We start from the raw sequence: 24,581 nt of genomic DNA on the forward strand, positions 1-24,581 counted from the left end.
TAATGGTTTTTATACTGTACAAACTGTATATTCTATCCCCTTACACTAACCTTACTCCTAAACCTACCCATCACACAAAACGTTCTGCATTAAATAAAATAAAAAAATACAAAAACTTTAATTACTTTATTGTTATAACAGATTTACAAATGAGGACGTCCCTAAAGGTAGGTTTTGTCAGGTTTTGGTCACTTCTGGGTACAAATTTCTCCCCAAAATATTGTTAAGTAGGCGCACAAACACACACACACACACACGCACAACAATGGCATTCAATGAGAAATCTGTAATGTGGCTAAACAGACAGCCTTCTGACCAGGACAATTAAGGTCTAATGAATGTATTATTTGATTAAGTACCCACGTTGCTTCTTTGTCAGTGTTTGGTTTACCTCCCCTCCGAAAGCATGCAACATGACCCCTAGTTGTGAGACCATGTCTTCATGTATATTTAATTTATCTTCACGCCTGGATGGATGGCGTGTGCATTCTTCTCTTCAAGGAGATTGGATGCATGGCATCTCCAATGGCTTGTTGACAGATGGTCAGTGAATTCCTTCAGAGAAAGACCTGTCAACTAGTGACAGAAGAGACATAGTAGCATGCGCTTTCTCTTATGCGCTCAAGAAATAGAAACATGACCAAGCAGAAAAAGGAATCCGAACATTTAGGAGTTCGAACAATCCGAACAAATGTACATTTTTGTACAGTGTTTAATGCTCATGTTACTTAAAGTTGCACAGAATTCACATTTTATCCTGCCAAAATTGCATCTGTTTCTCAGTCCGAGTTTATAACATTTCAACCTAACAACAACTAATTCAATTCTGAATGGTTAAAATAATTCTGTTAAAAGGTCCTGGAGTTCATTTTGTTCTGCTACAGTTGGCTTACGATGACCTTTATCCTTTCTTTATCAGATATCTGAGGAGGGCTCTATGATCTCCTGTGTAGTGGAGCGCACACGTGGTTCTCTGGACCACGTCTATGTAAGCTACACCGTCACTCAGGTTGATTCTCCCGCAGACTCGTCAAATACCTCCGACTTTGCCAATGTTTCAGGCTCCATCCATTTCCTGCCGGGCCAGCGCTCTGAGGTAAGAGGATTGACCTGTCAAGCAGTTATTATTAATGACCACAGGAACACTATTAACATAGTATTATAAATTTGCAATACATGGGCTGCATCTGTTCAAATGACAATTGTGAATGAAAAATACATTAACCACCTGTAACCATGCATTCAAAATTAAAATGAAATATCATCATTATCAAAATTGGAAAATGAAAGCAAAATGTTTTTATGTTAATCAATGCAGTTTACTTTTCATTAGGAAATTATCTTGCACCTGCAGCGCTCCAGCTTTCTGCAGATCTGAGAATAGATGTTGAGCAAAATTGTTAATATGGCACCATCTAGTGGTGGTTTTAGCTACTTTTGTTAAACTGACGGTGTAAATGCATTAACTAATAGCAAAGTCTCACTCATAATTATTAACTCATAATTATTTGATGTCTCGTGTCTCACAGGTTTTAAACCTGCTGGTTCTAAATGATGACCTGCCCGAGGTCGATGAGCACTTCCGGGTTAGGCTGGTATCAGCTGAATCAGGTGATGGAAAACCAGGTTCAACTCCCACCAGTGGAGCCAGCATTGACCCAAGAAATTCCATCAATAATATTACTGTCAAAGCCAGCGATCATCCATATGGTACATTGAGATATATATATATATACAGTTGTGGTCAGAATGAATGGCACCCCTGGTAAATATGATCAAAAACTAATAACCTTACTAATCTCTGCAATTATCCATCTGTGATCCTTGAAGAGTCTTTGGCCACTCAAACGTTCCTCCTCACCATGCATAAAGGCAATATAGACACACATCCTCTTCCTGGCAGATTCGTAACATCTTTGGTTGATTGGAACTTCTTAATTATTGCCCGGATGGTGAAAATGGGGATTTTCAATTCTTTAGCTATTTTCTTACAGCCACTTTCTATTTTGTGATGCTCAACAATCTTCTGATGCACATCAGAACTATATTCTTTGGTTTTACTCATTGTGATGGATGATTAAGGGAATTTGGCCTTTGTGTTTCCTCATATTTAAACTCCTGTGAAACAAGAAGTCATAGCTAGATAATTTCATGTTCCTAGTCACCCTGGTGTGCTAAAAAAAAAGGTACATATTAATGGGAATATACTTCAGAGATATTTTACTCATACTCAATTCTAGGGGTACCAATAATTGTGGCCAACATGTTTTGGAGAAAAACATTTATTTCATATTGTGATTTTCTTCCCACTTTCAATTATTTTACTTCAATGAAAGTTTAGATTTTTGGAAATTTTTTGAATGAAAGATTAAAAGGATAAACAATGCAGATTTATTTTTTACAGCCATTTTTGCTCATATTTACCAGGGGTGCCATTAATTCTGACCACAACTGTATATATATATATATATATATATATATATATATATATATATATATATATATATATATATATATATATATAGCTAAATTCTTTAGTTTATACAGCCACATATTATAAATGACTGCTTATGAATATAATTTCAGGCCTGCTTCAGTTTCAAACTACCCCAGTGCCCGTGGGCATGATCAGACCCTCACTGGAGGAGGCACATGTGACTGTTCAAGAGGAGGCTGGTGTGGTCAGTCTGCTGGTGGCCAGAGCACAAGGACTGCTGGGAAGGGTGATGGTGGGCTATCGTACGTCTCCATTCACAGCTGCTGGATCAGAGGACTATGAGGTATCAACATCTGTTTAACATCTTTTTTTTAAGTTTATACTTTTCTTCAGAAAGAATGCATTAAATCAAAAGTGACAGTAAAGACATTAGTAATGAAAAAAAATCAGTTTCAAAGCAATGCTGCTCTTTTGAACTTTCAGAGTCAGAGAATCTTAAAAATGAAAATACATCAAGGTTTCCTCAAGATAAGTTTTTTGAACATTGATAATAATAAGACATGATCCTCATGTCAAATGATCATGTGACACTTAAGACAGTTATTAAAATTGTTATTTTAAAAAGTTATTTAAATTGTAATACTATTACTATTTTACTGTATTTTTGATGAAATACATGCTGCCTTGGTGAGATTTAAAGACAATAAAGAATATTACCAACGCCAAACTTTTGAAAAATTGTGTGTACGTTGTTAGTCTTTGCTCTCGTATACAGTCCAACAAAAAGAGTCATTTTCCGTTACCAAGATTGACTCCTGAAATTCCTTTGTAAATTAAAATGGCACAATTCCTTTCCATCTTCTGACAGGACACAGAGGGATTTCTAGACTTCTTGCCTGGCGAGAGATTTAAGTACATCAATGTGACTATTATAGACAACTTGGTGCCAGAGTTGGACAAAGTCTTCAGAGTGGAGCTCTACAATCCAAATGGAGGAGGTAAGAAAACTTGCTTTTCAGAATGATTCTGTGTCCTCTCTTTTACCTTCATGATTTTTCTTCACTCTATCCACATGCATGTCTCCTGTGGGCTCCATTCATGCTGTTTGGGCATGATTATGGAACATTCTGTTTGATTTGCAATATATACTACTATGTGTGATTCCTGTTATCTCTGGAATGAATCCTGTGTGCTCCTGTCTGGCTCCTGTGTGCTCTTTTAGTGGATCCATTTTTTGCAAGCGAAGGCAGTGGAAGTGGCGAGAGTGACACTGATCTCTTTCTTCCATCCTTTCTCTATCATTATGGTAAGATTCTTAAGTCTGCATGCATTTTCGTGTTGCAGTGTTTGCTCTTCTCATTCCCATTATTTTGTTGTAATACCAGACTGGATCCTGTGAGAAAATCAGAAATATCAGCTTGACTTTAAATCTAAAGTGCCTCTTAATATTGTCAAAGTTCCCCTTCAGGTCGAGCAAAAGAGGTTTTATTTGTTTTTATTATTTCCGAACTATTGAATAGCTGCTGCTTTGGATTTCAGAGGCACTACATGCCCCATTATCTGTCCTTTGGGCCTTGGCAGAGCTTTTCAACAGAACTTCTTTTAACCAATGCTAATTCACTGCTTACTGTGCTTTTTTGTTTTTCTTTCTTTTGTTGATTTATTGTGTAATTAAGGTCACCCCTTACACAAGCTTTATTTTGTAAGTCCTAGATTAAAAGTTGTAAAGTTTAAGAGCTGCCCATAACGGTCAAATGCCTTCGACTCCGGATTGTTGACCCTGATTTCTGCCAAGCTGTTTACATAGTGCTAAGGCCTGTGAGCAATACCAGTAGAGACGTGGGAAAAGCAAATAGCCTTCGTGATTAAGGAAACCCAGTATATATTATGTTTTGAAAATGTCAAGGTTCACCTCTGTCACGCATCTTGGTGCCTGTCTTTAGAAAGTGTCAAAAAGTAGAAGTATAATAGGTGAAGAGTTTATTTTTTTTCTCTTCTTTTATATCATGATTTGTTATAATGATAATATTCTTTTTTGCTCTGAAGCTAACCTGGGTGCTGCTGCTCGTATCATCGTGACCATCGCTGCCTCGGATGAGGCTCATGGCATCTTCCAGTTTAGTGCTGACTCTCTGACTGTGAACGGCACAGAGCCTGAGGAGGGCAGGAGTACTGTAGTGCTGCAGGTCTGTCCTAGTTATTAAACGTGTCATCATCCATGATTGTCTCATCTAATAAAATTATTCAAAAATGTGTAAAAATGCACATATACAATGCCGTTCAAAGGTTTGGGATTGGTAAGATATTTTAATGTTTTTAAAGGTGCTATATGTATTTTTTAGCGGCCTCTATCGGTGATGTTTCAGATTGCAACCAATTTTTACAAGAGGGCTCGTGGCGTGCTTTTGCGCGTGCTCGAACACAAGAGCGAGCACTCATGGTACCGGCCACACTGAGACTTTCAACACACTGGAGAAAGCGTCACACAACATGCTGAAAACTCATGTAAACTCCCACTGCAACGTTACAATAATAGGCTACTTTTATCAGCTTGACGTTGAACTAATGCTCCATGCCCGTACCATGATAACGTTATATTGACTGCATTTAGCCGGCATGTGGTGTTAGCATAAGGCATTTCACTAACTATTCGTGTCTTTCACAATCAGGCAGCAATGTCAACTTAGATGAATGTATTAGGCTTGCCGCGATAGACGGTGTTGACGGTGTTACCGGTTTTAAGCCCCATCACCGGTGACATCACTTTCCCACCGTGACACCGTGATGTCTTGACTTTTTTAAAGTATTCGTTTTTGCTAAAATATTTATTTGAATTAATTAAAAATAATAATTATCAATTATTTAGTTCAGAAGAGAGCATACATTATAATTAAAAACTGAACTGCGCAGTGCATGCCAAGAGCCAGTCACGTCACAGATCAGCAAGCATCAGGATTCCATTTAGCACGTGTGGAGATGAGAACGAGTCAAATTACAGAAAAGCAAGATAATGGCGGAATGTGTAATTTATTTAGGCCTGTTTTATTTTCTTATTCGTTAATAAACGTTTTATAGTTCTTATTTGTTTGGGCCCACAGTTTGACGATTTTCAGCCTATGCATGGGGTTATTTTTATTCGTTCGTTATGCTAATAAAAGTTCTGTCTATAAATAAAAGTTTTATTATCAGCGAGCCGAGTAGTTGTTTTTTTGTCCATTCAAGCAATTGACGCTGAATTGCCAATTGACGCTTATTTCGAAAGTGAAAGTATAACGCGCACGCATTTAAAAGCTATTTAACCCCCCCGCCCCGCCCCCCACGGTGACACCGGGATTACCGGTGTTGTGACACGTCGATTAACCGGTGGGAAATTTTCCTCACCGCGGCAACCCTAGAATGTATAATATGATAACGAAAACGGTTAGTGACTAGACTGAACAATTTCAGTGTAACAGTAAGATCGTAGGAAGTAAAATTACTGTACTGAACATGTCTGCAAATGTGTATTATAAACAATATGATAGTAGTGGGATGAGTGACGTTAGACAGTAGATCTAGTACATAAAATAAAAGTTACATCCTAAAGCACCTACTTTTTGTTATCCTGGAACAGTCTTTTGTATTCATTTCATATCTCATGTATGTTGTAGTTTACCTGGCTATTTCATTACAGTTCACCATTATTTATTTCAGCATATCTGAAAACGTAATAGCGGAGGTCTCTCCATAATTCAAACGCTCTGCCGATGTTGATCCGTGTTTTCGTCCTGAGTCGATCCGATTCACAATTGGCCTGACGAGCTTCAGCAGATACATTTTTTTTTATTTATTTTTTTATAGCCTATTCATGTGGAGTTTGTTTTGGAGTCTGTGTTGTGCTGGAGGCAGGTCGTTTTTGGGTGTTATCAGACTCCATGTCGTTAGCTGCAGTGCCGTCGCATAGACTGTATATAAAAAGGAGAGAGGCTCGGGAGCGCGCTTGCAGGTCACATCCAATGGATTTCGCAGAAAATCCGACCCGGAGACTTCACATAGAAATAGGAATACTGGCCTTCAGAGGTAAAAGCAAAACCCGACAAGTGGATCATTGTAATGTGTGATTACAACCCCTTCACACACAGGCAATAAAAAAAGGATTCATTTTAGAAGAAAAGTTCCATATAGAACCTTTAAAAGAAGTCTCTTCTTCTCACCAAGGCTGCATTTATTTGATACAAAATTAAGTAAAAACAGTAATATAGTGAAATATTATTACAATTTAAAAACTGTTTTCTATTTGAATATTTTAAAATGTAATTTATTCCTGTGATGGTAAAGCTGAATTTTCAGCATCATTACTTCAGTCTTCAGTGTCACATGATCCTTCAGAAATCATTCTAATATGATTATTAAAAAAAGTTTTTTTAAGGATTCTTTGATGAATAGAAGGTTCAAAATAACAGCATTTATTTGAAATATAGCTAATCTTTTGTAACAACATTATAAATGTATTTACTGTCACTTTTGGTCAATTTAATGCATCCTTGCTGAATAAACATTATTTTCTTTCCCAAAACAAATAAATAAATAATACTTGTACTGACCCCAAAATTTTGATCGGTAGTGTATAATGTTACAAAATATTTATATTTCTGAAAAATGCTGTTGTTTTACTTTCTATTCATCTAAGAATCCTGAAATGTACACAACTGTTTTCAACATTAATAATAATAATACATGTTTCTTGTGCAGCAAACCAGCATATTAGAATGATTTCTGAAGGATCATTTGACTTTGAAGACTGGAGTATGATACTAAAAAATCAGCTTTCTATCACAGGGATCAATTACATTTTATAATATATTCAAATAGAAAACAGATATTTAAACTTTTAATAATATTTCACAATATTACTTTTTTGTGTGTATTTTTACATCGTGCAATCGTACAATCCCAAAGTTCTGAACGCCAGTTTTTATACAAGTATGCTTGTTTTTGCAAGTTATATCTCTATAAAATATTTTAATTAATCTGTTTCACTGCAATAAACTAAACAAGTAATGTGGTGTAATAAACATGCAGATATAGTAAATATAGTAAAACAATAATATTGTGAAATAATATTACAATTTAAAATAACTGTAGGCTCTTTTAAAATGCAGTTTATTCCTGTGATAAAGCTGAATATTCAGCATCATTACTCCAGTCTTCAGTGTCACATTGATCCTTCAGAAATAATTCTAATATGCTAAATTGGTGCTCAAGAAATGTATCATCATTATTATCAATGTTGAAAGGAGTTGATACTTGATACTTTTGTGGAGACCATGATCATTTTTTTCCAAGATTCTTTAAGTTTTTTTCAGCATATAGAACAGCATTAATGTGAAATATGAATCATTTTTAGGATCTTTAAAAAAATAAATAAAACATGAAATCTACATGAAACCAACATGAAAACCACTAGTACAAATGAGAGAAATGTTCATGTTTAATAGTACGTTTCCTGTTTTTCACAGGTGATTCGAACCTTTGGCGCTCTGTCCAATGTGACCTTGTACTGGGAGGTAAATGCTAATTCAGAGGGAGAACTTGTTTATAGATCTGGCAACGTGACCTTTAATGTGGGCCAGACTGTTGGAAGCATCTACCTACTGATTTCCCAAGATGACATTCCAGAACTCGACAAAAGCTTCAGAGTCCGTCTCACTAATGTTTCCCATGGTCGACTTGGGAAGGAAACTACTGCCACGCTGACTGTATTGGCCAGTGACGACCCTTATGGACTTTTTGTATTCTCTGACAGCAGCAGGCTAGTCCGTGTGGCAGAAGCAAATGCTGTCATCACCCTGTCCATACAGAGGAGAAAAGGGTTAATGGGAAGAGTGCGAGTGACATACCGAACATTGAGGGACACTGATGCAGCTCCATATAGCACACCAGGAGTGGGTCGTGCCAGTGCAGGGAATGACTTTGTGGCTGTTGTGGAATCGGTGATATTCTCAGCTAATCAAAGTGAAGTAAATGTGACCCTGAGTGTACTTGATGATGAGGAACCAGAGAGGGCGGAGTCTGTGTTTTTGGAGCTTGTCAATGTCACATTGGTTGAAGGGCTGCAACTCAGACCAGGTAAAAGTCACTTGGAAGATTTTTTTGAATTATTATATATGAAATGCGTAAAGCAATACTACATAAAAAAAAAAAAAAAAGTCAGGATGTGTACTAAGAATAACTGTTTGGTTTTCCAGTTGCACTTTCCCCTCGACTTGGCCCACGGAACGCCACAGTTGCTCAGGTCATTATGGAGGCCAGCGATGATGCTTTTGGGGTGCTACAACTGTCTTCCTCAGCAGTGAGCGTGCCCGAGTACTACACCGGACCTATTATCAATGTAACACGTGTTGGAGGGATTTTTGCCGATGTGTCTGTCAAGTTCAGAGCAGTGCCAATGACCGCTAGAGTGGGTGAGTTTTAATGAAGATGTATTTCAGCTAATATGAACATTGCCTTCTGGGGGTGTCTCTCTGGGTTCAAGTCAGAAAGTCAGAAACTAATATATATATATATATATATATATATATTATATATATATATATATATACTGTATATATATATATATATATATATTATTAATCGCATCCAAAATAAAAGTTTGTGTTTACATAATATATGTGTGTGTAGTGTGTATAATTATTTTGTATATATAAATACACACACATGCATGTATATATTTAAGAAATATTTGCATGTATATACTTTATATATATTTATACATAATTAATATTATATATACATATAAATATTTGATATATTAATAACACATTTTTCTTAAATGTGTGTGTATTTATATATACAAAATAATGTTTAGCGATTAATCGTTGCTCAGCCCTATTATATATATATATATATATATATATATATATATAGTTTTCAACATTGATTAAAATAAATTATAATAGAGTACTGAATCAGCCTATTAGAATGATTTGGGGATCATGAAGGATCATGTGACACTGAAGTCTGGAGTAATGGCTGCTGACAATTCATTTGAATAGATTATAATAGATTATATTTAGTAGATTAAATTTATTCATCCTAATATATTTAATTTAAAGTATGTTAATTTTTTTTAAATTTTATAATATTTCATAACATTATTGTATTTATCAATTAAATGCAGAATTGCATGTTTCTTCATTTTAAATATAATGGAATGTTTATGGAATTAATGGAATATTTGAATTCAAAATTGTAATATCTATATATTTTTTTATATATCATATTTTTCTGATTGTGATATATAGGTGAGGACTACAGTGTGGCCTCTTCTGATGTGGTTTTGCTTGAGGGAGAGAGTAGCAAGCCTGTTCCCATAATCATCATCAACGATGCGGTGCCTGAGCTGGAAGAGACTTTCCGAATTGAGCTTCTCAACCAGACCACCGGGGGCGCTCTCCTGGGGGACCTCACACAGGCCATAATTACCATCCTACCCTCAGATGATCCATATGGATCTTTTGGTTAGTTTATTATGAATAGCATGCTTGTCAAATGCAACATATGCTAAATGTTCTACATATTGCCGGTGTGGTGACACATAATTGAAGAGATGTAATATCTTTTTGATTGTTAGTTTTTCAGGCCGCACCCATCACAGTTGAGGAGCCAGCAGTGAATGCATTTGAGGTCTCCCTACCCATAGTGAGGAACGCTGGGACTATGGGCAATGTCGTTGTCCAGTGGAGAGCCACAGTCAATGGGAGACCTGCCACTGGTGATCTCCGACCTTTGTCTGGTGAGGTCAGGTTTGATCCTGGAGAAACATTAAAGACACTGAAAGTGGAGGTTTTGGCTGATGATGTACCTGAAATTGAAGAAGTAAGTCTTGTTTTGTTTGTTTTTTATCTTCATAAGGATGTATAAAATCTCTATATTACTTAAATGTATCTGTTTAATTTAGGTAATAAAGGTTCAACTTGTAAGTGCCAGTAATGGTGGAAACATTGGGCCTGAGAAAGAGGTCGATCTCATTGTTCCTGCCAATGACAACCCTCATGGAACCGTGTACTTTGAGCAAGCAGTATACCGCGTCCAGGAGCCACTGGAAGGGATCTCTATTGCTAACGTTACAGTTCGAAGAAGGTAATGTGCCTTTGTTTCCAATGTTTTAACTAATTTAGTTTTGGATTGTACATAATGTTGTTTTTTGTGTGGTTTTCACTGCAGTGGTGGTAATTTTGGCATGCTGGAGATCATTTACAGCACCTCTGAGATTGATATTGTAAGCAATGCTCAAAGGGAAGGCCGAGATTTCCTGGTTTACTATGATTCTCCATTGGCTGGAGCGCCATCTAATGCCCTCCGCCGACCCATCAACATCACCACAGACACAAACGTCTTGAATTTCTGCGCAGCGTTCTGCCTCAGAGAGCGAGCTTGCCAAGCTTTTAGCTTCATCAACACCCCCAGAGCGAGTTGCTTCTGGGTAACATCTGGGGCCAGACATTTGAGTTCTTCCCCACAAACCTTCACCTATATAAAAAACACCACAGGGGCCGCCTCGCTGTTTAGCTCACAGGCTGTTGCTGGGAGCGACTACATAACCATGACGGCTCAGACCACCACCATGCTGGACAGATCAGGAGTCACTAACCTCACTGTAACCATTTTGACTGACTCTTTGCCAGAGGTGGATGAGAGTTTCATGATTAAAATCCTAAAGGTTAGCCTGGTCAACATGACTGCAACTGCCAAGAACTTGCCAATGATCCAGCAGCCGGATGTAGCTTTGGTGACTATAGGGATGAATGGAGATGCGTTTGGAATATTTCTGCTCTACAGCATTAGCCCCAATGCCACTCAAGATGGGCTGTATCTGGAAGTGAGGGAGGAACCCAAAACTACAGTGCTGCTAGTCATTGAGAGGAGAGGAGGCAGTATGGGACAGGTGACAGTGGAGTGGAAGTATGTTGGTGGCAGTGCCACACCCAACGCTGATTTCAATGGGACAGGGGAGACCCTCATCTTTGCTGAGGGTAAGTCTTGTCTACATTGAGTTTGATGCATTGAATGTACAACAACACTAGCCATGCCAAGTCAAGAGAGTGACTTTAGCAGTATGTACTTTTGATATTTGGGCTTTTCACATTTTTATAACAATTTTGTTTCGCAGTGGTCGTACTTTACCTTGGTAGAATAATTTACACTGTATATGAAGACTTCAGATGCAAAAGCCTCTAATCTGAAATTTTCTTTTAAAATGAGCATTTTTATCAAGTTCCTATATTTAAGTTCAGTAATTTCACTTTAATGACAATTAATAGGTAATTGTCATTGCCATTAAAGTGAAATAACTGAATATAAACATACGAGCTTGATAAAAATTATCATTCTAGAAGAAAATTTCAGATGGCACTTAGAGGCTTTTGCATCTGAAGTCTTCATATGTACCTGTGGTAATTTGTGGTTAGTGCTGCTTTGGTCTTTTTAATGCAGGGTTAAACTAGTTACTTAATACAGTTTAATTCTATATAATATATATTTTTTGGTGTTACAAGTGGCTGTGAATGGTGAAATTTGCATTTATATGCTGCTAGTTAATATACTCAACAGTTTGGGGAGAAATTGGAATGAATGAATGAATGAATGAATGAATGAATGAATGAATGAATGAATGAATGAATGAATGAATGAATGAATGAATGAATGAATGAATGAATGAAAGAAATACCGTAAACCCCAAAATATGAGTCAAATAAATAAATTAACATCAATCAAATCAACATATAAATATAAATAAATAAATAAAAGTGTAAAAAGCTTAAAGGGGTCATGAACTGGCTTTTAAAAAAAAAAAATATTGTTGTCTGAGGTCAACTTATGACGTCCGCTTGGTTTTTACATTCAAAAACATCAAAATGAATAAGTAATAGGCTATTTTCTACCATAGTTTTGAGCCTAGCTCAAAAACGCTCGGTTTTTATGGGCGTCTCGCATTGAAGACTTGGAAGTAAACGCCCACTGCTGTGAGTGGATAACAGTTTTGCATATTATAATGAGTTTCGTGTAATGCGCGAATCGGTGGGCGGGGCTAAACCGGCCGTGTTGAAGTAGGCGTTGATCTTCTTCTGCGGGGGTGGTGTTTTATCCTCTTTGTCGTCATAGTTCCCCACTTTGAAAAACGAGTCGTTTGCTGAGCCTGGTGTCAATAAAAGCTTTTATTGGACTAACAAGGACGTTTTCAGTTCTGAAACTTACAGGATATTCTTAAAATATGATGACCTCTTAGATGTCAAAAGCTCAAGGAAAATTTGATTTCTCAGTTCATCACCCCTTTAACTGAAGTCCATTCTTCATTTCAACAATTTTGCAGTAGATGAATGACCTCCTGTATGTTCCTTTAAGGTGATGTAAAGAAGACTCTTGAGTTTGTCATCACGGATGACACGGAACCTGAAGACAATGAGACTTTACAGATTGGATTAGTGAGTACTGAGGGTGGTAGCCGTATCCTTCCCAGTTCAGACACCGTCACCATCCTCATCCTGGCCAATGACAATGCAGCAGGGGTTGTGGGTTTCCACACAGCCTCACGATCGGTCATCGTCAGAGAGGGTCAGTGTTTTCTTTAACTTTTAATATTTAAGACCAATAATTATAACTATATATATATATATATATATATATATATTAGCATCCACACCAACGAACAACAACATTCTGTTTATCATAAGAGCATGCTGCAATTTGTCACAGTTTGGTGTTTGCAGGAAGGCAGACGAAGATGAAGAAAAAAAGTTCCAATACGAAGTTTAATGATGAGAATAAAAAATAATAATCAGACAGGAAGGGCAATAAATGCAATGTAGACCAAACAGAGAATGAATGTGAGGAATAAACATATACAGCAAACACAAACGAGGATAATAAATAGAACACAGCTGAAACCAATGAACTAATTATGACGGTAACTATGGAGACAGACGAGTGGCAGGAGTCAGAACAAGGAAACACGTGACAAATGAAAACAAACTGTAAGTCCATGAACAAAACTAAACGAAATGGTGAAAGAGTTACTCAAACTCTTTAAAGTCAGGTGGATTCTGATTAGCTGTCAATGTTTTTTTTATTGTTCATCAGCTGGAAATGATAATTCTGAAAGTATTTCCAATGATATCGTTATAGCTGTAGTGTGGAATGTGCTATTCTCGTAGAATTAGAATGATTATTAAAACTTAGCTTTACAGTTATTATCTTTGGTGAGAACAGCCTCTTTAATATTGTTAATCCACTGTAGGTAAGCAGACCAGACTTGATTAAAAGTCACCATGATATATTTATTTATGTAATTTCCCAAGTGGGTTTAAGAGAGACATAATTTATTTAACTTCTATTAGTGTTATGTGCAAGTGTGGAGGCATTTGAAACACATTGTAAATGGATAATTAGGCATCAGTTTGTGCTCCATAGTAACTAGTAATATAGGATCGAGATGAGTGAAGAGGGATCTGCAACAGCTGCTACATTGGGGGAGATGGTTTGTGTCATCATGCATGCATGACAGGACACGTTAATTCTATCCTTGTATACAGTTGTCTTTGCAACTAGAGTACTAGTTAATCTAGTCAGCAAGGAAGATTCACTTTTATACCCCCACACATCTCAGGCTAACATGAGCATCTAAAATATTAGTTAAGGGTTGAAAAACATGCATACCAACGTATTACACCAATAAAATGGTTAATAGCTAAGGTTAGATATTCATTGTATTCAACAGGTGAGAGTTTGTCTCTGCTGGTGGAGAGAACAGCTCCTGCTATTGGAAATGTCACAGTGGAATGGAGAATTGAAGGCCCTCGAGTCTCAATGACTTTTACAGACACCTTGGGAACTCTCTTTTTCTCTGAGGTAATGTAGAAAAACATGCTGTTTGACCAGATCATTTGAACGTTTATTTTAAACTGTCAAGTCCATGTATTGGTTTATTATTGAAATCAAAGGACAATGAGGATTAATGTTCTACATCATTTTCGGTTTCAGGGAATGCTAAATAATACTATAGTGTTAAAGCTACTTGAGGATACCACACCAGAAGTAAGAGAGGAGTACAGAATTATCCTATCAAATATACAAACCAAAGGTATTTATCAGAAACACGCACACGAATGAGTTCCTTGAAAGTTTCATTCAAGTTCATCTCATGTTACCATGTTTAACAAAGGCCGCTAACATTTACTGTTAGCATTTATACATGCAAGATTTTTCGAAATAAATATTTTTCTTGTCAGGTATATTATCTTGTTTTAAGGATGTTTACATATTTTAATAGAAAACAAGGCAAAGTTTGGGGGTTTTTGGCTTATTATCTTGTCTCATCTCACTTAACATATTATGAACGCTTTAGGTTGTGCTTATTCAATACACAATACATTTTTTATTTAATCAATTTTTTTTTTATAATTATCATGTATATAATTCTCTCAGGGGTTACCAAGACAGGAATTGCAGCTCTGAGCGCTCAGGGTCGTGAAGCAGTGGTGAGCGTGGAAGCTAGCGACGAGCCGTTTGGTTTGCTTAGCATCGCCCCCTCATCCTTAAAAATCACCACAGATGAGAAAGACACCACCATCCGGATTTACATAAACAGAGAGTTTGGTGCATCAGGTTAGTTACGCTAGAAAAATCAAACAGTGTTTTCCTGAATTATGGGGATGTAAATATTGCTACTCTCCCCCACAGGTGCTGTAAATATAAGCTATGAGACTGTGCAAGGCTCTTTGCAGGACCTCAGACAGGGAGCTCTAGCCCAACCAGGCCAGGACTTCAGATATGTCTCCAGCTCTGTGATCATGCAGGATGGACAGACATCTGTGTCCATCCCCATCACCATCATAGATGTATGATGCTGCTGATTTAACTTTAGCCCCTTTCACACATACAGTTTTACTGGTAAATTACTGGTAAATTACCGTTTACAAATCATGTGTTAACATGGCCGTATAAAAAGACAATAGTGTCATTATTCAGCTGTAGTCAGTTCAGTGTTGATTCAATTCAGTTCAATATGTGAATGATATCTTACGTAAAAAGAAAAAAATGCCATTGCGTGTGGGACAAGCACATTTGTGTATTTAAAAGGAAAGTCAATCTTATAGTAATTTTACAGTAACCTAGCGGGTTTAATGTGTGAAAGGGAATAGTGTCTACAGTTTTAACATTTCACATTTTATTGTTAATAAATGAAGAATGATTTTTAGATATTAATTCAATCCAAGACATTTTAATCATGTTTGAATTAATCAAGAAACATATTCTTTTTTTTAAACAGGATGACATCCCTGAGCTGCAAGAGTTTTTCTTAGTCAATTTAACATCAGCTGTCCTCATAACCACTCTCCCAACTGCCCCTAAACTAAGTAAGATGATTTGGAAGATAATTAAGCCGATTTAACCTTTTAAATAATGTTTTATATTCTGTAATTATTCACTTTGCTTTGTTGAATGTGACACATTTAATTAGGTTTTAGGTTATTCTTTCAATTGTACTTTCATCTTGAACTTCAATCTTGTCTCGCATCCTTTCCTAGAGATTTACTATACATTGAAAGGTAATGGATACCCACACCTGTGCTTGATATGCTGTATTGCTTTTTATTTTTACTTATTTTCATTGCCATTTTTTATATATTTAACATAAACATATATCCAACATAATTTGACAACATATTTGACAACTCACAGCAGTCTGAACACCATCATTCCCAAAGGCAGCCCACTCTCCTCGCTTATACTCAGTGATTTGTGAAGAGTATTGGTAGATGACTATTAGTGTAGTAATAGAGAATGATTAATAATGTGACGGATGTCCTTGTTTTTATTTGTGCTTTTCCTGAATGTGCGCCTTATGAGAAACCATTCCTCAATGCCCCATTGCCCATAATCCTATTCATTCCTTCATTCCTTCATTCATTCCTTCATCCCTTCCTTCATTCATTCATTCATTCATTCATTCATTCATTCATTCATTCATTCATTCATTCATTCATTCATTCATTCATTCATTCATTCATTCATTCATTCATTCATTCATTCATTCATTCATTCATTCATTCATTCATTCATTCATTCATTCATTCATTCATTCATTCATTCATTCATTCATTCATTGTATTTCTTCCAGATACCGAAGGGCTTGTAGCAGAGATCAGCATCAATGCTAATGATGGAATCCAAGGGATCATTGGCTGGCAAAACATAGAGTATGAACTTCCCTTACAACTTTTTTCAACCTTTGTGAACTGTTATCTCTCAGAGAGGCATTAATGTTTGGTAAAAATGTTTTAGTAATGAATGCATTTTTTTTCTTCTTCAGCTATGTGGTAAATGAGACAATTGGTGTGTTAAATCTGGTTGCCTACCGTGATGCCGGGACGCATGGAAATGTGTCCCTGTTCTTTTATGCCCAGAATCTAGAGGCTCAGTTGGGTCTGGATTTCAATACCACTCCATCAGTAAGTCACAACAAACACTCTTTGTTGTTTGCATTTGTTGTTTATTAATTGAGCGCACACTGTATATTACACAGATGATCCACTTTGTGGATGGAGAACGACACAAGTTTATAGAAGTACAGATTTTAGATGATACCATTCCTGAAGGCGATGAGACGTTCCAGTTAATTCTAGCAAACCCGTTGGCAGGGCTGGAACTGGGAGAGAACATTACAGGTATGTTATGCTGGGAGACACTAAACATTCATGACTTTCCAGGACTCGGCAGTACCGTGTAATCTTTATCTCATGTGTTTCCATAGCTACCGTGACTATTCTGGCCAATGACGATGGTCATGGAATCATATCCTTCAATAACAGTGAGCACTTCCTGTTAAGGGAGCCGACCTCTGTGTCAGGTCTGGGGGAGAGTGTGGCCACCCTCTACATAATACGAGACCCTCCTCAGGGCACATTTGGCACAGTAACGGTCCAGTTCACCATTACTGATGCCAATGGATCCCTGTACACTGACGATCTCACACCTTCCTCTGGCTTTGTTGTGCTTGAGGATGGAGTCAGATTCAAGGTATATAAAGCTCTTATGGACCAATTGACCAAAGTATTTAGTTGTCTTTCTCTTTTTTTAAGTTTCCTATTAAAGTTTTATGGGGCTTTTTTATTCAATTATTTTGTATATTTAAAAAATATTTTATTTTATTATATGTTTTATCTATTTTTTCTTGAAGACATAAACTGTAAATATTACACATTTTATCATTTAGGAGTTCACTAGCATATAAATTATACCAAACTAGCAGGCATGGACTAAAAGCCACAAAACGTCTCGGGTTACGTCTGTAACGGGAACGAACGCTGCGTCGAAATCGACACTACGAGGAATGCCCTTAGCATGACGCGTCTGAGGCCTGAATAAAACTAGTCCAATCCTGATTGGTGCTGCGTGATGACGTCAGCCGTGACGTCGTAGGTGACGGTGAGTGGAACTATAAAACGGGCGCCGGAACCCGGAAGCGGCAGCTTTAAATAGTCCGAAGCAAGTCGTCTCTAGGGGCGCGAAGAGTGTGGCCGAGGGACGCAGCGTTCGTTCCCTTCTCAGGGAACGAGGGTTACAGACGTAACCCGAGACGTTCCCTTCCGAGGGAACTCCGCTGCGTCGAAATCGACACTACGGGGAACGCAATGCCCACTGCGCCACACTAAGAGAGTACGCCCTGGTGTGAAGCAATCTGGCACACTCAAGACGAGAGAACCTGTGAACCCGGTGTAGAGGTCAGATCCAAACTGTAATGTCTTATAAACGTGTGAGGGGAGGCCCAGCCTGCGGCATCACAGACCTCCTGAAGGGAAACACCCGCAAGAAGGGCTTTAGAGGAAGCCACTCCTCTCGTGGAGTGGGCCTTAAGCAGAAGAGGTGAAGGCAGGTTGCGCACCTCGTAAGCTGCCGAAATAGCTTCCACAATCCATCTACTTATAGTCAGCTTGGAAGCAGGAGAACCCTTTTTAGGCGCCCCAAAGCACACAAAGAGCTGGTCCGACTTTCTCCAGCCTGAGGATCTCTGCATATAGACCTCCAGGGCTCGGACCGGGCACAGTAAATGAAGGTTAGCTTGCTCAACCGACACATGGGGTGGAGGATGAAAAGCCTGGAGGATAATAGACCGTGCCACATTTGAGGCAACTTTAGGGACATAGCCCGGTCTAGGATGGAGAATAGCCTTTACCTTGCCGGGAGAGAACTCGAGGCAAGAAGGAGCGACCGATAGAGCCTGTAAGTCCCCAACTCTTTTAAGGGACGTGATGGCAAGCAGGAATGCTACCTTAAAAGACAAAAATTTCTCCGACACCTCACCCAGAGGTTCGAAGGGCGCCAGGGATAACCCTTCGAGGACCACTGTTAAGTCCCACGAAGGAACTCTGGACTGGGTGACAGGCCTCATCCTCCTTGCTCCACGAAGGAAACGAACAATAAGAGGGTGCCTCCCCAAGGTGCCCACCCCTAAAGGCGTGTGGAAGGCAGCCACGGCCGCCACATAGACCTTAAGCGTGGACGGGGAGAGCCCGTCAGAGAAGCGGTTTTGAAGGAACTCCAGCACTGAAGCCACTGGGCAGTTAACTGGGTCCAAAGAGTGATCTCTACACCATAAAGAGAACACATTCCACTTCAAAGCATATAGTTTCCTCGTGGAGGGGGCTCTAGAGTTTAGAATGGTCTCAACAACCTCGGTTGAGAGACCTGCATTTATGAGCTGGTCCCCCTCAGGGGGCAGACCCACAGTTTCCATAGCTCTGGACGAGGGTGAAAAATTGTGCCCTCTGCTTGAGAAAGAAGGTCCCTCCTGATCGGGATTTGCCACGGAGGACCTGCTAGGAGGACCACGATGTCCGAGAACCATACTCGGGCCGGCCAGTACGGGGCTACTAGAAGTAGGCTGACTCCGTACCGCCGGACCCTCTCTAGAACCCCTGGGAGCAGAGCGATGGCCACGTCTGTACCATGGCATCCAGTCCCAGAGGAGCTGGATGGGTAAGGGAGTACCATAGCGGACAGTGAGAATTCTCTCGGGAGGCAAACAGGTCCACCTCCGCCTGACCGAACTCCTTCCATATTAACTCCACCGACTCGGGGTGGAGTCTCCACTCCCCGGGCCTCAGCCCCTGCCTCGACAGGATGTCTGCTCCCAAATTGCTGTCCCCCGGGATAAACATTGCTCTGATTGACAGAAGTTTTCCCTGGGACCATAGGAGAACTTGATGCGCCAGTCTGCACAGAGGGCGCGACCTCAAGCCCCCCTGACGGTTTAAATATGAGACCACCGACATATTGTCTGTTCGCACTAGAACATGATGACCTCTGAGGTCCGAGAGGAAATGCTTGAGAGCCAGAAACACTGCCATCATCTCCAGGCAATTGATGTGCCAAGAAAGATGATGGTCCCTCCAGAGACCTCTGGTGTAGCGGCCTTCCATTACCGCACCCCAGCCTGTGAGGGATCCATCCGTGGTCAAAATTTTTCTCTGACACGGTGCTCCCAACACAGGACCCAGGGACAGGAACCACGGTTTCTTCCACATGATCAAAGAACGAAGGCATCTGCGCGTTACTTTGATCGTGCGAAAAGGGTTCCCCCTCGGGGAAAACCCTCTGGTCCTGAGCCACCACTGCAGGGCCCTCATATACAGCAGGCCAAAAGGAATAACGTTGGACGCTGCTGCAAGAAGACCCAGAACCCTTTGGAAATGTTTGACAGTGACAGCCTGGCCTAGTTTGATACTCGTTACTGTGGTCAGGATGGAGTCTATACGAGCGGGAGACAGCTGTGCCCGCATCGTGACTGAGTCCCAAACCACCCCCAGAAAAGTCGTTCTCTGTAGGGGAATTAACGAACTCTTCTTGACATTGAGCCTTAACCCCAAGCACTTCAGGTGATGCAGAACAACATCTCGATGTTGAACCGCCAACTCCGGCGACTGCGCCAGTATCAGCCAGTCGTCGATGTAGTTGAGGATGCGAATGCCTTGAAGTCTCAAAGGAGCAAGAGCAGCATCCATGCACTTCGTGAAGGTGCGAGGGGACAGTGCTAGGCCGAACGGAAGAACCCTGTATTGATACGCTACTCCCCCGAAAGCGAATCTCAGGAACTTCCTGTGCTGAGGAAGGATGGAGATATGGAAGTAAGCATCCTTTGGATCTATGGTGACAAACCAGTCCTCGGATCTGATTTGACTCACAATTAGAGGTATAGTTAACATTTTGAACCTGTATCTCCTCAGAGACCGATTCAATACCCTGAGATCTATAATCGGGCGCAACCCCCCATCCTTCTTGGGAACTATGAAGTACCGACTGTAGAACCCAGTTTCCCAATCTTGAGGAGGAACACGTTCTATGGCCTCCTTTGCCAAGAGGGACTGAACTTCCTGTTCCATGACCTGACCCTGCTCTGGTTTGACCAGCGTGTGAACCACTCCGCTGAATCGAGGTGGACGATATTCGAACTGAATTCTGTACCCCTTCTCTACTGTGAGCAGGACCCATTGAGATATATCTTGAAGACCCTTCCAGGTGTCTAGATAATCCACTAAGGGGATCAGCCTCTCGGCACTGACCTCTGGTCTTAAAATAGAAATATCGGTGACCTGAAGCATTTGACTGGCAGGAACTAACCGACTTAATATTCCTGCAGACCTCGTGAGAGGGAACACAATGCGCGGAGCCGCAGATTTTACGGGCGGACACTGCACCTTGCATTCGCTGGAAACCGATGCGTCCCGAAGCGCACGTGGCGGCGGGCAGCATACATCGATTTCCTGAGGGCTCCGTGAAGGAGCGAGCTGTTGTTGCTCGATCACGGAGGGACCCCCCTCAGAGGCCTGCGCAACGCATCAGGACCTCTTTGACGAAGCCTTCCTAGCCTGAATGACAGTCCTCAGATCTGCCCTCGGTTTGGAAGACTTCGTTTGAGAGTGTTGCCCCTGGCTCCAGGCCTTCTTCGGGGGAGCACGAGAGGCAACACTCTCCTTCTGCTGCTGTAGGCGTGAGGAGCTGGCGGCTGCCTCATGGGACTGCCCCCTGGCAGCAGACCCATGAGACTTAGAACGACGGCGGGGGATAAGGTGTTTGAGTGCGGCTGACTGTCGTTTCGCTTCCTGGTACCTCTCGACGACAGTGTTGACTGCGTCGCCGAAGAGGCCAGTAGGCGAAATCGGGGCATCGAGGAGGAAAGCCCTGTCTTTATCCCCGATGCCCGACAGATTCAGTCACAGGTGTCTCTCCATAGCTACCAATGCTGCCAGAGAACGGCCGATGGCACGGGCCGTCTCTTTGGTAGCACGGAGAGACAAGTCCACCGTACGACGCATCTCGCGAATATCGTCGTAGGCGACCTCCCCGCCGTCGTCCACCTCTTTGAGGAGGTCGGCCTGGTACGCCTGCAAAAGCCCCATAGTATGCAGGCATGCACCAGCCCGACCTGCCGCCATATAAGCTTTCCCAACCAAGGCCGAAGTGGTACGGCAGGGCTTGGAGGGAAGCGCCGGAGCTCTCAGGGACGATGCAGCATCGGGCGAGAGATGGTTTGCAAAAGCCTCTTCAACCCGTGGCATCGTCCCGTAGCCCCTCTCTCTCGACCCCATAATGGATGAATATAAATGAACATCGGGACTGGAAAGTCGAGAAGAGAAGGGCTTATTCCACGATCTCGACACCTCGGTGTGGAGATCAGTGAAAAACGGGAGACTCCGGCGCGAAGGCTGTGACCGGGCTTGCAGGAAGCGCTCATCAAGTTTACTTTTTTTAGTCGCTTCCTGCACTTCTGGGGGCCAATCGATATTTAATTTAGCCACAGCCCTGGTCACAACCTCCAGCAGCTCCTCAAAGGCAGGGGAATGTGGTGATGGAATTTCACAATCCCCTGCCCGATGCTGAGAACATCTAAATCCTCGGATTCAGATAGTTCTAGCATCGGTTCCTCTCTGCGGTCAGGAGAAGCCGCAGGGCGGGCTCCCGAACCGTGAGCGGGAACATGAGAACTGGCCGATGAATGCTGAGAAAGAGCCGAAGCTGTCTCAACATTATCAGCCAGATCCTTTTGCGATCCCCATGAATGCAAGCGCCGCGCTGCCTCGACAGACGCGGGACCTGATCCATGGGGAGCGCGAGCCTGGCCTGATTCATCGAACAGGCTCAGGCGGGAGCGGAGCGTTCTTAAGGGCAATGTTTCACAGTTTGCACAGGCAGCGCCCTCAAACGCTGCCCGAGCATGCTCCACACCCAAACAAACAACACAGAGCTCGTGTGTGTCACCCTCGCTTAAATAGCGTGGGCAAGGGGACGCACACTGTCTGAACTGTTTCACAGTCTTCTCCATCACAATACCTTTGCTTTACCGAACAAACAACACCAAATAAGACAGACAGATTCACATATAACGCTTTGCTGAAGGACAAAAGCTGCCGCTTCCGGGTTCCGGCGCCCGTTTTATAGTTCCGCTCACCGTCACCAGTGGTGGACGAAGTACACATACCATGTACTTGAGTAAAAGTAAAGATACTCAAGGTAAAATATTACTCAAGTAAAAGTAGAAGTGCTGCCTTTAAACATTCACTTGAGTAAAAGTACAAAAGTATTTGCCTTCAAATGTACTTAAGTATCCAAGTACTTAGATTTTTTTATGGCTATAATGTCCTATTATAATTTGTCACAAGACTCTTGCTTAACTCAGTCTAAGTGAAGACTAATGTCACTCTTGGCACACCAATCTATTAATGAAATGACATTAATTAGTCTGATATATACAGTATATATACTGTATATATATATATATATATATATATATATATATATATATACATAAATATATAATATACTGTGTATATATATATATATATATATATATATATATATATATGTATATTTGAATTGAATTAATTTTTTGTGTATTTAATTTTGGAGGGAAGGGGACTGTTCCCATAAGGTATAAAACATTTACAGTATTTACTGTATATATTTTTCTCCAGCGCCTATGGTCATAATTATTAACATCTTAATGTTATGATACACTCACATAAACCTGCACAACGCCATTAAATAAATAAATAAATATATATATATATATATATATATATATATATATATATACATATATATATATATATATATATTTGTCTGTGTGTGTATATACACACATACACACACACACACATACTGTACACACACACACATATATTCACACACACGCGCGCACACACGCACACACACACACACACACATACAGTATATATATATATATATATATATATATATATATATATATTCTATGTTATGGGAGCAGCCAATTTCCCTCCAAAATTAAACACAAAAACGTATTAATGCAGTGTTTCTGCTAGGCTACTCCCCAGAAAAAAAGCTATTGTATGCACGTCATTTTAGTGGCAAAAACGTAAGCAATGTACATTATGCGTCAATACTTACCGATAATTGCTGCAATAATAGCTGCTGCTCTCTGTCCCGCTTAAAATCATTGTCAACGCGATTTGTTTGGAACTATTGAGAGCTACACGAATAACGTGACCGCGCGGCGGCGAGATCACTGTCACAACCATCTGTGTTCGCAACTCTCATATTTAACGGCTCTGGTTCGCGCTAGTAGAGACCGCCAAGGCAAGTTCAAAACAAAACGCGCGTGCTGTACTGTGATTGGTGGCTCGTTTGAGTTACGTTTTTATCCACTCATAAATAAAAAGGAACGACTGATTTTGAAAATGTAGTAGAGTAAAAAGTAAGATATTTGCCTTTGAAATGTAGTGGAGTTAAAGTAAAAGTCTCCCAAAATGGAAATACTTGAGTAAAGTACAGATACGCAAAAAAGCTACTTAAGTACAGTAACGAATTACATTTACTTCGTTACTGTCCACCACTGACCGTCACCTACGACGTCACGGCTGACGTCATCACGCAGCACCAATCAGGATTGGACTAGTTTCATTCAGGCTTCAGACGCGTCATGCTAAGGGCATTCCCCGTAGTGTCGATTTCGACGCAGCGGAGTTCCCTCGGAAGGGAACTGTATGTTTTTAAATTCAAGCCTTAAATTATTCTCCTAGTTTGTGAATTAGTTAACTTAGCATATATTACAACACGCATTACAGCACAA

The 24,581-nt window shown here is 40.2% G+C and overlaps 1 protein-coding gene across 1 annotated transcript in view; it reads left to right on the forward strand.

The window, feature by feature from the left end:
- The window catches only part of adgrv1 (adhesion G protein-coupled receptor V1), a 168,816-nt gene that overhangs the window by 41,126 nt on the left and 103,109 nt on the right, over window positions 1-24,581 (forward strand). Inside the window, exons 21-42 of the mRNA XM_056262607.1 lie at window positions 920-1,096; window positions 1,530-1,710; window positions 2,587-2,780; window positions 3,306-3,435; window positions 3,660-3,743; window positions 4,484-4,623; window positions 7,936-8,545; window positions 8,665-8,880; window positions 9,721-9,936; window positions 10,050-10,294; window positions 10,377-10,558; window positions 10,643-11,451; window positions 12,821-13,030; window positions 14,193-14,323; window positions 14,456-14,555; window positions 14,900-15,079; window positions 15,155-15,312; window positions 15,744-15,831; window positions 16,596-16,674; window positions 16,788-16,926; window positions 17,001-17,142; window positions 17,229-17,494. Coding sequence (XP_056118582.1) covers window positions 920-1,096; window positions 1,530-1,710; window positions 2,587-2,780; window positions 3,306-3,435; window positions 3,660-3,743; window positions 4,484-4,623; window positions 7,936-8,545; window positions 8,665-8,880; window positions 9,721-9,936; window positions 10,050-10,294; window positions 10,377-10,558; window positions 10,643-11,451; window positions 12,821-13,030; window positions 14,193-14,323; window positions 14,456-14,555; window positions 14,900-15,079; window positions 15,155-15,312; window positions 15,744-15,831; window positions 16,596-16,674; window positions 16,788-16,926; window positions 17,001-17,142; window positions 17,229-17,494 — 4,677 coding nt within the window. The remainder of the gene's footprint in view (window positions 1-919; window positions 1,097-1,529; window positions 1,711-2,586; window positions 2,781-3,305; window positions 3,436-3,659; window positions 3,744-4,483; window positions 4,624-7,935; window positions 8,546-8,664; window positions 8,881-9,720; window positions 9,937-10,049; window positions 10,295-10,376; window positions 10,559-10,642; window positions 11,452-12,820; window positions 13,031-14,192; window positions 14,324-14,455; window positions 14,556-14,899; window positions 15,080-15,154; window positions 15,313-15,743; window positions 15,832-16,595; window positions 16,675-16,787; window positions 16,927-17,000; window positions 17,143-17,228; window positions 17,495-24,581) is intronic.

The sequence above is a fragment of the Rhinichthys klamathensis genome, unplaced genomic scaffold (genome assembly GCF_029890125.1).
Source record: "Rhinichthys klamathensis goyatoka isolate OS25496 unplaced genomic scaffold, OSU_Roscu_1.1 h1tg000195l_1, whole genome shotgun sequence".
In the NCBI taxonomy this organism is placed as follows: domain Eukaryota; kingdom Metazoa; phylum Chordata; class Actinopteri; order Cypriniformes; family Leuciscidae; genus Rhinichthys; species Rhinichthys klamathensis.